At 39.0% G+C, this 16,549-nt stretch overlaps 1 protein-coding gene across 1 annotated transcript; it reads left to right on the top strand.

Annotated features, from left to right (window-relative positions):
- Nucleotides 1–10,656: 10,656 nt before the first annotated feature.
- On the top strand, nucleotides 10,657–13,180 carry LOC6563456 (probable aconitate hydratase, mitochondrial). Its single transcript, XM_001990541.3, has one exon. It carries the CDS (start codon nucleotides 10,735–10,737, stop codon nucleotides 13,063–13,065), a length of 2,331 nt encoding a protein of 776 aa, XP_001990577.1. The 5' UTR covers nucleotides 10,657–10,734; the 3' UTR covers nucleotides 13,066–13,180.
- The last annotated feature ends 3,369 nt before the right edge of the window (nucleotides 13,181–16,549 follow it).

Below are 16,549 nucleotides of genomic sequence, written 5' to 3'. Positions count from 1 at the left end.
AAAACAGCTTAATATATCCGATACAATAATATGAAGCAGTCTAGAGTATGTTAAAAAATGTTGCAATATTTAAATGTTTTTAAAAGTATATTTCGTTTTTAAATACTTCTTTCCCCAAAAAGAATGTGATTTTAAATAAACATTGCTTACTGTTGGCAATTCATTTTTGATTCTTTATCAGTTGAGAGTCACCTGACAGTCTAAAAATAGATGCTAATTTAAATGCGACCTTCCCTACTGGATCCCTATTTGCATCTTCACTGCTTACGAAACATTGTAAAAGACATTGTTACGGTGAAAGCTATCAGTCCCTAACAAAACACGTGCTCGCTGATTGATTTCCAAATAGAATGTCACAGAAAAAAAAAAAAATAGCTGGAAAAAGCAAACAATATTTTAATGCAGACGAGGGAAAGAATTTAAAAAAGCAGCCGAGCATAAAATTAAACAGAATCACGGTACCATTGAAATCTACACATACGCTCGAGGTGCAAAAGCCCGAAATGAACGAAATGAAATGCCAAAAAGACAAAGTTTCCTTTTCTCTCACACCATTATATGTATGTGTGTGTGTGTGAGTGAGTATCTGTGAGTGTGTGCATTGACATTGAAAAGCAGTTGGGAAGAGAAAAAAAATTATGAAAATATACGTTATGTGAGCCAAAAGTTAGCTAGGCAGGAAACTTTTCTGATGGCGGGCGCTGAAAGTGAAAAGTAAATTTACGAAAAACTTGCCGAAATGCACAGTAAAAATTGTGAGCTATATCCAACGGCGTGGAGGAGTGCTGAATGAGGACTGGGAACTTGCAAAAGAATATGGAATGACAAAAAATGCCAAATGAAACGGAAGTTCAAGCTGATTTGTTTGCAGGCAAAGTCCTCAGTTCGCATTGGCAGCCATTTTGAAGCGGAAACGGAAGCTGCGTTTCAATCGTGCGCCTGATAAAGTTACCAGCAGCAACAAAAGTTTTATCACACACTCACTTGCCCCGAGCTCATGTGTGAGCACAAATAAATTTAGCATAACAATACTTGGCAATTTGTGATATATAAGCTGGCGTCAACGCGTCGAATGCGTATTATGCTTATGATTTCAATATAATGCCCATAAATTTGTGCCAAGTTTAAAGTACTGCGTATGCCATTCTGACTACGTATGAGATGATTTCCCCATTGGAGGACGTGTCGTCGACGTCGACGTTTTTGAAGCGTTTGACGCAAATCTTAAGCTCATTCCATATTCATTGTGATGATTCATTGCCAGACACTGCGGTCCTTAATGGCGCAGTAACGTAATTAAAAAAGGCATTGCGGCGACAACACTTTTTATTTTGGCTTTTGCTGATATATATCACACAGACGCTGCTGCACAATAACAATATCCTCTCGAACCGGGGGAGCGTTGCCGCCTGTAAAATGGGGTGGCCATCGACTGCAGAAGCAGCAGTGTGCAAATTGATTGCGATTGTTGAGTTGATTGGCATGCGAAATATGCGCACACACTCTTACACACACATACACACACACTCTCTCTCTCTCACACATACACACACACAGACAGACCAATACAGCGTGACTGCATGCGACACTCCCATACAAAAACGTCGCTTTGTGGTTTTCATTGTATTTTCTTTTTTGCTGCTTGCTGCTCCCCGTTGTTAAATTTTTCAACCATTTATTTTTTGCTTGTCGTTTAAATTAAGTTGGTTTTATTTGTACTTTTTTGTTACTTCACTTGTCTGCTTTTTTCAGTTGCTTTTAACGCGCGCAAATTACAAGATGAAAGATAGGTTTCTGCATTGGTTAGAGACAAGGCTGATGTGTCTGTTACCACAGATGAGGAAACAACTGAGGATTTTAATGGTTTAACTTTAATTTAAGGCTGTAAAAAATATATATACTTAACATTACTTTTATTTTATTTATAAATTGAAATCTTATAATTAATGTAGTTCAACGAGTTTAAATACGCTGCCTGCATTTTCTTTTCATATTTGCTTTCATAATGTTAATTTCATAAGATTAACGTTCAAAGTTTATTAAGAGGTCACACCTCAAAAATATGAAACTTTATTACAATAATATATCTTTAAATACATACATATGTATTCATATAAAGCCAATATGCAGATTGAAACAAAAGTGTATATCAAATACACATGTGACAATTTAATTTGGTGAAACTGCTTCGCAGTTTAATATTTTGATTAATATTTTATTGTAAAATACAAGACCTTAACATTCAATTTGTGAAAAAAAAATATATAAATAAGTTATGTAAGCCATTTGGTTGTCAAGCTGTTGGACACAGGTTACCTAGAAGTTATGTAAGCAGAGCAATTTTCCAAGCTGAGCCTTCTGGGGTTAATGGCCAGTTGACATATTAAGTATTTTACAGCTAAGCTCCAGTGACGCGCAACAAACCACAAAATTAGTCTATGAGTATCATGGCAAAGTTTTTTTTATATTGTGCTTGTGTGCAACCGACAGAATTTAAAGAATAATCCCAGTCCCATGATACGATCAAGAGCTTGCAAAGTGGCCAAGTTTTTGTTTCTCTCATTTTTTTGCAGCGCACTTTAAAATATTAAAATTAATAATAAATGTTGACAGGCTTCATTTGTATTAGTGTTTGTCTGCCCAAGTTTGTTGTTGGTGCTGCTGCTGTTACACAAGTGTGTTGTCTTCATTACGAGCAACGCATCGTGTCCGCCGAAGGCTAGCTCTAATGCATTCATGCCACTTGCCGCACTTTTTATGCCTGTCACTCTCACCGCCGTCTTTTTCTTCTTGGCGAAAAGATTGTGATTTTTTTGCTCACTTCTGCATGAGATTTGAGATTTGACTTGATTTGAATTTTTTCCTACCATATTTTTTGGCATTTTAACTCTCATTGACTTCGTTTTTCTGGCAAATTAAATTTTATTTAACTGTTATGCATGAAATTGATTACGATTTGGATGGTATTCTTATGTTTCATTGTTCCGCACACAGACAGAAAATAAAAAATTTGCTTCTAATTTATTTTTAAATTATTTAACAATTTTGAACTGCCAGTCGGCTGCTGGCGCCAAAAGTGGCGTCGAGAAATTTGTACGGCTGCCAGAACAATCTAATTAGATGCTGCCACGAACTGGGAAGATTTGGGCAGAGGCTGAAGCTGACGATGATGCCAATGCCGATTTGCTCTGTAGCACTTCTTGCCTTGGCAACAGTTGTCGTTTATGGATGCCAAAAGGAATTTGGCAGGACTTGGCCAGCAGGCGTCAGCCGTCTAGCGACAAATGTGCTGGCAGTGCGGGGATTTATCCAAAAATTGGCTTCAGCAATATGGAAATCTTGGCTAATAGTTTTTGCCTATATGCATAATAGTGAAAAACACATAAATTCGGAAGTTTACAACAGAAGAGGAGCTGGTTTTCGCAAATAATGGTTGGAAATGGTAATTTACTTTTAGAGTTTTGAATGTGATAAATTACGGAAGGCAGACTCTTTGAATTTTATAAGTGATTATTAAATTATAAACATTTTTAGATGCCCAAAAGTAAATAGAGTTGGCAATTGTCAAAAACGTACTGCTAATTTAAGTCATTATCAAAAATGTTGTAGGTAGCAAGTCTAATAAAAATCTGTTTTCTATGACCAAATGCAAGCTACAGGTAAATTACAAATTTCTTAAATCAAGTTTCACAATTTATTCTTAAACAGTCTAGTGAATTGATATTCACATATATTTATTGTGAAAGCAGAGTGAAATATCCCTAAAAGACTTTTAAAGCTTAAACCGTTGCTGTAATTTTTTCAATGCGAAATCGCAGCATTTAATTAGACAGCATTTTTGGTGGCTTGTTTGTTCTTTTAGCTTGGGCCGTAAATTCAGCTGCACTCTGAGTGGTCCAATATCTGTGCTTGTGGCTTTAATGAGTGCATTCAGGGATTGCCTGTTGCCCATAACAGCCCTTTATAATGAAATTATAAAATTTACGCTGGGTGCACTTGTCAGAGTATTGGCCGGGCAGGATGAGGCTGTGGAGACGAGGGAACTGACTTCGGCCTGGGCCTGAGTTGGCGACTTGCATCAACTCAATTGCCAATTAAATCGCATCAACATTAATGCTGGCCATGATAATGACGATAACGAGCCGCCATCGGCCATTGCACGTATGCGACAGGCAACAACAATGCCAGAGACTCAGACAACGACCAGCAGATGGAGTGAGGAGTGGTGAAAAATGGGAAGGAAGAGGAGGAAATAAAGGCAATGACCATGATTGCCTCTGGCTCTGAATCTAGCGTTTACTGTGCACGACTACACTGGAGTTTCTGTGGCGCTGACATGTCTCCCACAATGTCGTGGTACTTGGCGTCCTGCTGTTGTTGACCTGACGTCTGACGGTAAATTAAAAAGCATAAAGCTCGCCAACAAGCAAACTGCATGCACTGAGCAAAAAATGACAGCACGAAAATTTATGCACGACCTGCATATTAAACGTGTGTTAATTTTAGAGCAGCCAGCAGCTATGATGCCATCTGCCCTTTCTGCCTGCACTCGCTCTCTCTTCCAACGCTGTCCTTGCTATTGTTATGCGTTTGCAGAAAGGCGCTGTCAATTTCCATTGCACGGAACGGCGTCCAACACCTCTTCAAATGGTGCATGAAACGTCATTCTGAGACAGCCCTGACTGACATTTGTGGTCATCACTGCTGTTATTGTTGTTGTTATTGTTATTGTTGCTGCGGTTGTCATGTCTGCCTTCAAGTGCAAGCCAGTGTGTGTGCTTGAATGTGTGTGTGTGTGTGTATCTGTGTGTGTGCTGCTAAAAAGTAAGTTCCACTCGGTGCAGATCTCAGAGTCGGTTGCTCATGCAATTTTCCAGTTCAAAAGCTTAAAACTAAATTAAACTTTATGACTTGCCACACAGCAAGCGGATTTGCGGCCAACTACAAAAAGGATTACCACATGCCATATGAAGAAAAATGTGCGGATCCCTGTTATTGTTATACCCAGTGACTTTAATACACAAATCCCACACTCACTGCTGAGCATATTGGGTTTAAGCACGAGAATGTCACTGAGAAATAGTTTTAGTACAATGCTATAATATAATATGGAAATTGATATCTGCAAAAATTATTTGTTCCTTAATATATGTGTTGGTAATGTTTGTTACGAGTTCATAAATAAAATATGTATAAATTAAAAATAATTGCGTTAAGCATAAGGTTTTGCAGGGAAAGCTTAAATTTATTATAAGCATCAGGAATTCTTTTTCTTTGATTTATCGAATTTATTACTTTTTATAAATATCAATGCTCAAATTTGAATTTTTTGTTTAATTTCTCATTAAGTGAATTTCAAAATCACAATATTTTAATTGAATTAATAGTGTTTAATTATTACAATAAATCATCTAATTTTTAATTTAAGTCTGAATATTTGAATATTTTCCAAAAATGACTTGTAGAAATTCAAATTACACATTAAAAAACTCATATTGCTTATGGTCTTATGGTCCTTAAATTAACAAATTATGAAAGGTATATATTATAAAAAACATACATGATATATTATACCTAAGGATGATTTAGACTTTGTGTTTTGAATGGAGTACTTAGTTTTAAGGGAATTTAAGAGTCTTACAAATAGTTATGCTATGAGAAATTAGTTATTCCGCTTGGACCGAATCGGATAATGTGGGCAAGGCTAATGGTCGAACAAAATAATAAATGTAATGAGTTTACGTGGCAATGACCAAAATTGTCAGACATTTTATTGAGCAAATATTAAAAATATTACGAATCGCTGGCCATTAGAAGCAGCCGTTGCTCTACAAGCTGCCGGATTACAAACACAAACAGAAGCACAAACACAAACGCAAGAAAAGTTAGAGATACAGATACGGATGCGAGCAGCAGCAACCACTTAATGCTGATATGTATAAATGTGGTGTGTGAAAAACAACAAAAAAAAAACCTTGAAAGGAATGGGGGAAACAGCACAAACTCACACAGAAATAGACAGCGAGATAGCAAACTTAATGTAATGGCCAAAAGAGCGAATCCAACGCGAACAAACATTTGTATTTCTACTTTCTGTCCTTTCAACTCCATTCCCCTTTCTCCATTCTACTGCTACTCAATGTTTATCCTGCCAGCAAAGTCGTCCACTGTTTGCTGGACATGTGTTGCCAATGGTTTTTGCGCCAACAGCTCTGCCATTTAAAAACGCACAAAACTTGGCACCAGCCAAAATGATAAAAAAAAAGGAACCACAAACTTTTCAGAAGAAAAACCCAGTTGCCACTGCAGTTGCAGCGTTTATTTCATTTTTACACACCGATTTTGAGCTATTCTTTTATTAGATTTTCGCTTGACGTTAGCAATTTCGTTGAATTTTCTTCGATTTCTTTTTTAATAGGATTTTTGTTTTCTTTTTCATCATTTTGGTTGTTGCCAGTTGTGAGCTTGTGAGATTTGATTTTGAAATTGTCCAGGCAAAAAGAGAATGGTGGCGAAAGATGCAGAAGCCAGTGGCAAGATATTTGATAGAAGAGCGTAACAGAAGGGAATGCAGCTATGATAAACAGAGGAATATCACACGATAAAAACAAGGAGAGGCAAACCAAATGTGTTCCACCAAAATATAAAATGTTTCTTAAATGTTATATGTTTAAAACAAACTTATATAAGAAAAAAAATGAAAGTTTTCCACTGCTTGTGTGCTTATCCCGAAAACTCTACAATTCACTTTCACCTTTGCATTTAAATCAAAATACTTAAATACGCATCCAACCAAAATTCGACCAGCGTTGCTTGCAATTGCAATTTAAAGTCATTACAGTAATAAATAATATGCCACAATTTATCACATTGCCATCGATTTAATACAGCACCACATTGACAGCAGCCGCTACATATGCCGATTTCTGCATCAAGTCTGGAGATGCGCCCACTTAGGGCCAGGATCCAGCACTCCTGGTACGCCACGCCCAGCCGTAATATGCTCTTCATACCCTGGACAGTTGTGGAAAAAATAAATAATCTCTGACTAATGCAGTTATTAATAAGTCTATTGTAATACCACATAATTATATGGAAATAAATAGATAATTTAGCCAAACTAATCACATGTCTATCCTCCTGCCGATTGGAGAATAGAGATTTCTGACTTGTGTATTAAATTATTAATTCTTGTATTCTTCAAATAGTGAATCAGTTCCATAAAATTACAGTGAGTGATCGCAATAGAGCTACGGATAAGATTTAGCCAAAGGGATATCTGTCAGTCGAGCATTGTAAAGATAAATAAATGTATACCCATATCTTGATGGTGTGTGTTGAAGCAGTGACTCTGAAAATTCATATGTTGGTATTGCTGCTCCTGTTGCTGCTCTCAATTGCTTTTGGCACACGATGTAGTCGACATTGCCATCGATGGCTGCTTTCAATATCTAATAATATTGCGCATACGCGCTGTGCGACGGGCACTGAAGTTGCTGCTTCACTTACACTGAGTACGTGTTGGCGCAATAATCAACAGTTATATTATGAATGCAGAAGCACATGGAAAATACACACGCATATACAAACACACACACACACACACACACACACACACACACTCTGTGTTCATAATGCGCATTTTAACCCCTTCGGGTTGAAGGGTATGGCGCTAGTGTGGCATTCCCCCCACATGACACTCCATCTAAGTGATACGATAAATTTGGGATTTTCTTTGCATTATGCGCAGATTTTGCTGATTCCTCCTACCCATATATAGCTTTTTTGGTGCACACAATTTTGCACTCTGGCAATCTTGAAACTTTTTTAATAATAAATAAAAGAGCTTAACTTAATTCGAGCTGTTCCCAACGTTCTTTCATTTCGCCATCAACCCTCCTACCTTCTACACTTTCTCTGTGTGTGTGTGTGTGTGTGTGTGTGTGTGTGAGTGTGTGTGAGTAATGGGTTTTCCGCTTGTATTTGCCCATTTTATTTGTTTCTTTAATTTACCCCGCACCTCCTCGTAAAAACAAAAATCAATGAAAATAATTTTCCGATTATTGTTGATTTTTGGTTTATGTTCCCCCTTGTTCTTTGCTTTTCCTGTTTCCTCTGTCATTTTGTGGCATTTGCCGCTGTTTACCTCTCCGGCGGCCAAAATGCAATTTATGTGTATTGGACAAGTGTTGAGCGTTCGGATTTTTTTCCTCTTGCACGCTTTTTGTTTTTTATTCTTGGGTTTGGATTTCATTTTATTTTCGTCTGATGTTATTGGCACTTGTCATTTGCGTGATTTACGCTTATCGCTGAAGCCAAGTGTGTAATTTGCTTTGCTCGTCAGCTTATCGATTTTATTGTTGATACACGATGTCATGGCACTTACATAACAGCATTCTCGCAACGGACTTTCACATTCTATACAACCCAACCCCAATTAAGAAGTTAACATGTAAAATAAGCTCTTTTGAAATATATTAATAATACTTCAATATACTCAATAATCAAAACTTGTATCTTTTGGTTTCTACGTCGGGAATGCATATCACACGACAAGAGATAATACTTTTTTTTGCGATTGCTACTCACAAACATCCAAACTGGCACACTCACACACACACACACACACACACACACACACACACAGATATAAATGCATTAAGTAGAATTTCACTTAAGTGCAATCTATGGAAATGACAAATTTACATTTGAGGGACAAAACCGATAAAAGTTTCGACTGTCTGCAGTTGGGAAATAAATTCGTAAATATTGTTAACTTAAATTGAAATGCATGTGTGATACTTGCTACATAGAAGACTACAAAGGCAACCAGGAAATCTGTGTGCTTATGAACATATATGGCTCGGATAAGGTTGACACAATTTCAAAAAAATTAAGATCTATATTTTGAAATACAATATATTCCAACAAGCACCACAACAAACCGTTTACGAGAGATGTAAGCGTGACAGATATAAAACAATATTTTCAATATATCATTTAATATGTTCAGTATATCGATTTTACTATACTGAACATAGGCTATCAAGGAAATATTATTACAATATTTATTGTTGTCATCGTTTTTAGTGCACTATAATTAATTTTTCGAAAGGCGAAATTAATTGTTCAATGCAACTTAACTATTTTTAACTATTGAACTATTCATTACACAATTGCTGAAAACAATTGAAAGTGCAGATAAACTCTAAATATATTTCTTATATTTTTCATATCTATATTAAATTGTTTAATGTTGTGAATATCGATGGTATGAAATCGCGCTCATCTCTACTGGATGCCACAAGGTTGATGTTGTCTTCACGTAGCCCACATCCCCTCATTATACGATAATAATTGAGCATTTTCGGTTTTGGCAGCACAAATTGCAATGATTTAGGACAGTCAGAGCATATTGCCAAAGCACATGGCTGACAGTTTACTGTAGAAAATTGGGCGTTTGACTTTGTGCAAATTTGGCCACAAAAAGCATCAGTAGTAGTAACTGTGGTGATACAGACATACACATATAGATGTAGATATTTTGCATTTGCTCGTTGAACTTCTGTTTTGGCATTGGTCGCTACTGGCGACGGCTTTTTTGTGAGCTCTCCGGCTGACTTTTTGGCACTAATTAAAAGTAGCAAATAATTTTCTATACCAACTCATACAAAGTGTTGCAAGTGCAAATATGTTCCAGACTTTCCATCTCTTTTTCGAACCGCCTCACTCACTCATTCTCATACATGGCAGAGTAATTGTTTTGGCTTATTGTTCATTTGCATACGAAAATGGAAATGGAGTTTTCGGGAACGGGCCGTGTTTTATGCGAATTAGTTAGTTGGCTCCTTGGCCAGCTCAACCTGGAGAAATTTCATCATTAGCATCTTTCTGTATTCCAGCCAGCTGGCATGTTATGTGGAATTTAATTAGTCGCAAATCATTTCACGTAATGTAAAACCGTTTGTACTGAATCAGAAAATTAACATCAACGTCTATGAATTGCTTAAATATCTGTTCGAGTGTCGCTTTATTGCATTTTGTTTTTATGACTCTCAATAAAAACACATTTACTTGAGTGCAAAGTGTTTTGAATTTGCGTGAAAACCAATTGGAAAAATTGCTTAAATAAGCCAGTAAAAATTCTCTAATTGAGTGAGCTTGACTACGAACCCAGCTGTTAAATATGTTATACTTTTATTTTAAAATATTCCTTCAAAAAGTTCAAATGTGAGCAGTCGTGTAAGTGCACTCATTTCTTATGGTGGGCACATGCACTAAAGAGTACAAAAAAAAATTAGGGCAGCGCATCTTATTTTTCTAAAGGCCGACCTGAACTGATTTGCAAAAATTTTTTACACATGCAAGCGCATATTTACATAAACAGAAAATGTTTGCGACAGTAACTTGGATGTTCCTTATCCGATCTTAAAAAATTTGACAATTTGACATCAATAAAATGCTACTGTTTCTAACTAATGAAAATGTTCAATGGGTTCACGGTATCAAATCAAAAGCTTTGGAAGTAAAATTTATATTCACACAATTTGAAAATTACATTTTGAAAACAAGTTCCATAGCAGATGTTGTCATATCATTATATTTCAGATACAGCTGATTTAAGTTAACTTGTACACATAAGTTTTAAATTCATTGCATTCAAAGATCATTCATTCACAAAATTGCTGCAAGTTTTAGTACGAGAAACACGATTATACTGCAAAAGACACGATTATGCTGAAAAGATTATCACAGACAGCAGTTAAACTGCGCAAAATAGCCGTTAATCCGCTGATGAGACACAAGGCCTCCGGTGTGGCCATGTCCAATTTCGAAGCTGGTCATACTTTGCCCTATGAGCAGCTGAGTGAGAAACTTGATTGTGTAGCCAGTCGCTTGAACCGACCACTCACTTTATCCGAAAAGGTGCTCTATTCGCATCTCCAAGATCCTGCGGGACAGGAAATAAAGCGCGGAGAATCATACCTTTTGCTAAATCCAGATCGAGTGGCCATGCAGGACGCAACCGCTCAGATGGCACTTCTACAGTTCATCTCCTCGGGCTTGAACAAGGTGGCCGTTCCGTCGACGGTGCACTGCGACCATTTGATCGAGGCACAGGTGTGTGGCGAGCAGGATCTGGAACGTGCCAAGAAGTTGAACAAGGAGGTATTCGACTTTTTGGCCATCACCAGTGCCAAGTATGGCCTGGGCTTTTGGAAACCAGGCAGCGGCATCATACATCAGATCATTCTAGAGAACTACGCATTTCCAGGCCTCCTAATGATCGGCACAGACTCGCATACGCCCAATGGGGGCGGCCTAGGCGGCCTTTGCATTGGTGTGGGCGGGGCCGATGCTGTCGATGTGATGGCCAACATGCCCTGGGAGCTGAAGTGCCCCCAAGTGATTGGAGTCCATCTAACTGGCAAGATCAGCGGCTGGACGTCAGCCAAGGATGTCATCTTAAAGGTTGCCGAGATTCTCACCGTCAAAGGTGGTACGGGCGCCATCATTGAATACCATGGCCCAGGTGTAGAGTCCATCTCTTGCACGGGCCAGGCCACTATTTGCAACATGGGCGCCGAGATCGGGGCAACCACCTCGCTCTTCCCCTTCAACGAGCGCATGATCAGCTATCTGTGTGTCACCGGACGAGCAGAGATTGCGGCGGAGGCACAGAAGTACCAGAACAAGCTGCTTACACCCGACAAGGATTGCAAGTACGACAGGGTCATCGAGATCGACCTAGACAAGTTGCAGCCCCTGGTAAATGGCCCCTATACACCCGATCTGGCACACCCCATCGACAAATTAGCCGAGAACTCCAAGAAGAACGGGTACCCCATGGAAATTAAAGTAGGACTCATTGGCTCCTGTACTAATTCCTCGTACGAGGATATGGGTCGCTGTATCAGCATTGTTAAAGACGCTCTCAGCCACGGGCTCAAGGCGAAGATACCATTTAATGTGACTCCCGGTTCGGAGCAGATACGCGCCACTATAGAGCGTGACGGAATGATTGATACTTTCACTAAGTTTGGCGCAACGGTGCTGGCCAATGCCTGTGGGCCCTGTATCGGCCAGTGGGACCGCAAGGACGTTAAAAAGGGTGAGAAAAACACCATTGTGACCTCCTACAATCGCAATTTCACAGGCCGCAACGATGCAAACCCAGCCACACACTGCTTCGTGACCAGTCCCGAAATAGTCACAGCGCTATCCATTGTGGGTTGCCTAGACTTTAATCCTCTGAAAGATGAGCTGACAGACGACAAGGGCAAAAAGTTTAAGCTAAAAGCACCAACAGGTGAGGAGTTGCCTGCTAAGGGATTCGATCCCGGCGAGCATACCTACTCCGCTCCACCGAAAGATGGTGCCAAAGTGAAAGTGTCCGTAGATCCCAAGTCGAAACGCCTGCAAATCCTAAAGCCATTCGAGAAGTGGGACGGCAAAGACCTCACTGATCTCACTGTTCTTATCAAGGTCAAGGGCAAATGCACCACCGACCACATCTCAGCCGCCGGGCCATGGCTCAAGTACCGTGGCCACTTGGACAACATCTCCAACAACATGTTTATCGGGGCCACCAATGCCGAGAACAACGAGATGAATAAGATCAAGAATCAGCGCAACAGCGAGTGGGCAGCAGTTCCCGATGTGGCCCGCGACTACAAAGCCAACAAGGTCAAGTGGGTTGCAGTTGGCGAGGACAACTATGGCGAGGGTTCCTCCCGCGAACATGCCGCCCTCGAGCCTCGTCACTTGGGAGGGGTTGCCATTATTGTAAAATCCTTTGCTAGAATACACGAGACCAATCTCAAGAAGCAGGGCCTCCTTGCTCTGACCTTTGCCAATGCCAGCGATTATGACAAAATCCAACCCACCAGCAAGATATCCCTACTCAATCTCAAAGACATGGCTCCCGGAAATCCCATCGATTGTGAAATCAAAAATGGTGGCAGCTCTGACAAAATCAAACTTAATCACTCCTTCAATACAGAGCAGATTGAGTGGTTCAAAGCCGGAAGCGCTCTCAACCGAATGAAGGAAAAACTAAAATAATTGCTTCGGGGAATCTGAAACTCAATTTAATCCTCCCAATGAACACGGAGGACAAATCGTTATAAGAAATTTATGAATGATTATATATATTTTAATATATTTGCGCTCAATTAACACTTCAAATAATAATTTAATTGTGTTTGATAATTATAGTTAATTTAAAATCCCATCAGTTGATCTTATTCATCTCGTTGTTCTCGGCATTGATGGCTCCGATAAACATGTTGTTGGAGATGTTGTCCAAGTGGCCGCGGTATTTGAGCCAGGGCCCGGCGGCTGAGATGTGGTCGGTGGTGCATTTGCCCTTGACCTTTATAATAACAGTGAGATCAGTGTGGTATTTTCCATCCCACTTCTCGAATGGCTTTAGGATTTGCAGGCGTTTCGACTTGTGATTTACACACTTTCACTTTGGCACCATGTTTCGGAGGAGCGGAGTAGGTATGCTCGCCGGGATCGAATCCCTTAGCAGGCAACTCCTCACCTGTTGGTGCTTTTAGCTTTAACTTTTTGCCCTTGTCGTCTGTCAGCTCATCTTTCAGAGGATTAAAGTCTAGGCAACCCACAATGGATAGCGCTGTGACTATTTCGGGACTGGTCACAAAGCAGTGTGTTGCTGGGTTTGCATCATTGCGACCACTGATGTTGCGAGATTGTAGGTTGTCAAAATTGTGTTTTTCCCGCAATATAATCGTCCATCTTTAACTTGAACTTGTAATAATTTTGTCTTGATGGTAAAAAGTATTTTTAGAAATTGTTTGAGTTTATCTACCAACTTCCTATCAACTTTCTAAAAATATTTAATTCGTTTTGTCGGGGATTTTGTCAAATTTAGAGCTACACAATTTGAAATGACAGCGAATATACCCCATACATATTTAATTCGTTTTCCTAAATTTTGTTTTTCTTTAAGCTGTTTAATTAGAAGCTTGCTTGTACGCCTTTTGTGCTATTAATCAGGTTTCGACTTTCTGCAGCAGTCAGAAGAGCGAGAATGTATGCCATAAACAAAAAGGCGCATAGTAGAGCCTGGTGGTATTCAGGTAGATAAATAGAAGAAGAATGAGCGAGATTGAAATGGAGAGAGTGAAAAGCACACATGTCAACGGAAGTGATGTTGCCACAAAGTGAGTCAAGCGATTCAAATGAAGCTATGCTCGGCACTGGCGACTCGAACTGTTGACGAGAGACATTCCTGCCATTGCCTAACCGACGTGCAACTACAATGCAAGTGGCAAAGAGAAGGACAACGCGTCATTTACTGGACTGTGAAGTTATAGGGACCAAAGTGTCAACTGCAAGTGAGGCGGGGGCACGAGATGGGACGTGGCAACATTTTGATTGTGATTGTGTTTGTAGCGCAGAGTGTCACAATGGATAGAAGTAGGACAGGGCAACCATGACACCCAGTACGGCTGGACAATAGTCACCCAGAGCCGATAGTTGGCTGCACCACATTCATTGGACACACATTGGAATCGACGTGCCTGTTTACCGCAAAACCGTTGACGACGGCTCGCTTCTGTGCAAGTGGTTAAATGAATGGGTGTGGGGGGATTATGTAAGTAGGCAGCGACCGTAACAATGCCAAAAATTGATTGGCAACTACTTGGCACAAACTCGCAAACAAAGCTTTTCCATATGGCAAACTACGCTTAGTGGTTGGCACAATGTTGACTATGATTTTCTATAATTGATGGATTTCATTTTGCGCCCCAAAAACCTGAGCGAACTAAATTGCAGAGCTACCGTTGACCAATTGAGTTGCTCAGCATTTCGCTTCAGCTACTATAAAAAGTCAACAATTAGAGGTCGCATTATTCAGACACCCTGCAACTGATTTCAACAACTATCTAATAATATGTAATACTTTCATTATCTTATTGATAAATTTATTTATTTTAATATCTCGATTGAATCAAATTTAAAATGTATCAAAGCAAATCTATGTACCAAAATAAATATTGTTATTTGACTTAATGACTTTCCAATAATAAGTAAAATAAATATGCTTCATTTGTTAACCTTTTCACCAATCAAAATTAATACAGGGTATTTAAAATGTCAAGGCTCTGAAAATTTCATATAGAAACTAAAGTCCACTTGGTGACATACGAGTGTTGTGTGCCTTGGCTTATTACATTTGCTAGGTCGCAGATGAAAAATATGCAATTAGCTTAAATATATTTGCTGCCATATTTTCGTCCATCGATAACCTTGTAAGGACAGTAAAGAAACTAGAGGCCATCCTTACTATGCACCTAAGTTATTGCGTTTGAGAACTTTTGCAATAAATAATGGAAAACTTATTGCCTGCGATTGAACTTGCGCAAAATAAAAAGCACAAAAAATATAAAACTAACAGTTTAGAGCAGTAACAAACACCTATGCGTGAGTATTATTTAAGTGATGCGGTACTAGGAAAACTTTCAGTATATCGCAATGTTTAAATGAATTGCTTTGTAGGTTGCAGCTTTTTTAAGTTTTATTAAGTTTTCAGTTATTAAGTTTTTGTGTTACTTTAAAAACTAAATAGATGAAGCGAGTTTTGTTTAATAGTTCTTTGGTGTGTGCAGCGCATTCGAGTTTCTTGTCAATGGATGTTTTTGGTTGGACGACTTGTTGTCTGATTGGGCGCTAGAGTAAATGCAGCTGCAGTGGTAAAATGCTTGAAAAATGCTGAGAAAATTTATGTACTGCCTTCCAGTTAAGAGTGGGCGGTTGGTTGAAGCCGTATAGCTGGGCGTGGCATTGTGGCCGTGTGGTGTCGGTGTCTGTGGCCAAAGTTGCAACAAAACTGAAACTTTGGACAACAAAAAAGAAAAGAAAAAAAATGAAAAAGATAAAAAAGTAAATGTTAATCCTTGTTTTTGCAGCAGCTAGCGAACAATACGTTTATTTTTGGTTTTAGTGCGCCATAGCTGCAGCCTCAGCATAGCTTGCGGTAAAAGTTTTCAATAATATTCCCAAAAGTCCAGTCCAGTCCAGACGTCGACGGTGACGACGACTATGACGATGGAAACCAAAAGGATGCCCAGGACGACAACAGACAATGAACGGCAACGGAAGTGCCACCATAGTTGGGCATATAGCATAGTTTTTGGCGCTCGCTGGCAGCCATATTGCTGCAATACCCCTAAAAGGACCTGCAATCGGCACACACTTATATGTATTCCGAAAGCTGATTTCTCGACCAATTCACAGCTTATTAATTTCAGCTTAAGACCCAATACAATTATGAACAGAGGCACATATTTTAGCCACAGAGATGAAAGACAATTTGCAGACGAAACATGGATTTAATTGTGTTCTGTAAAACTTTTTCTAATTTATATTCAGCTGTATTATTGATGCTGTATTAAACTGAATTATTATCTACATATGAAAAAATATGCATTTAGAAAAGAATATGCTGACATGTTGAAGATCAAAATTTAATAAAAGCAGTGCATAGTTTTCCATGTGAATTTACTCTGAGCTCTGT

Source organism: Drosophila grimshawi, unplaced genomic scaffold (genome assembly GCF_018153295.1).
Source record: "Drosophila grimshawi isolate 15287-2541.00 unplaced genomic scaffold, ASM1815329v1 contig_311, whole genome shotgun sequence".
Taxonomy (NCBI): Eukaryota; Metazoa; Arthropoda; class Insecta; order Diptera; family Drosophilidae; genus Drosophila; species Drosophila grimshawi.
This window is presented reverse-complemented; position numbering and strand designations above follow the sequence as displayed.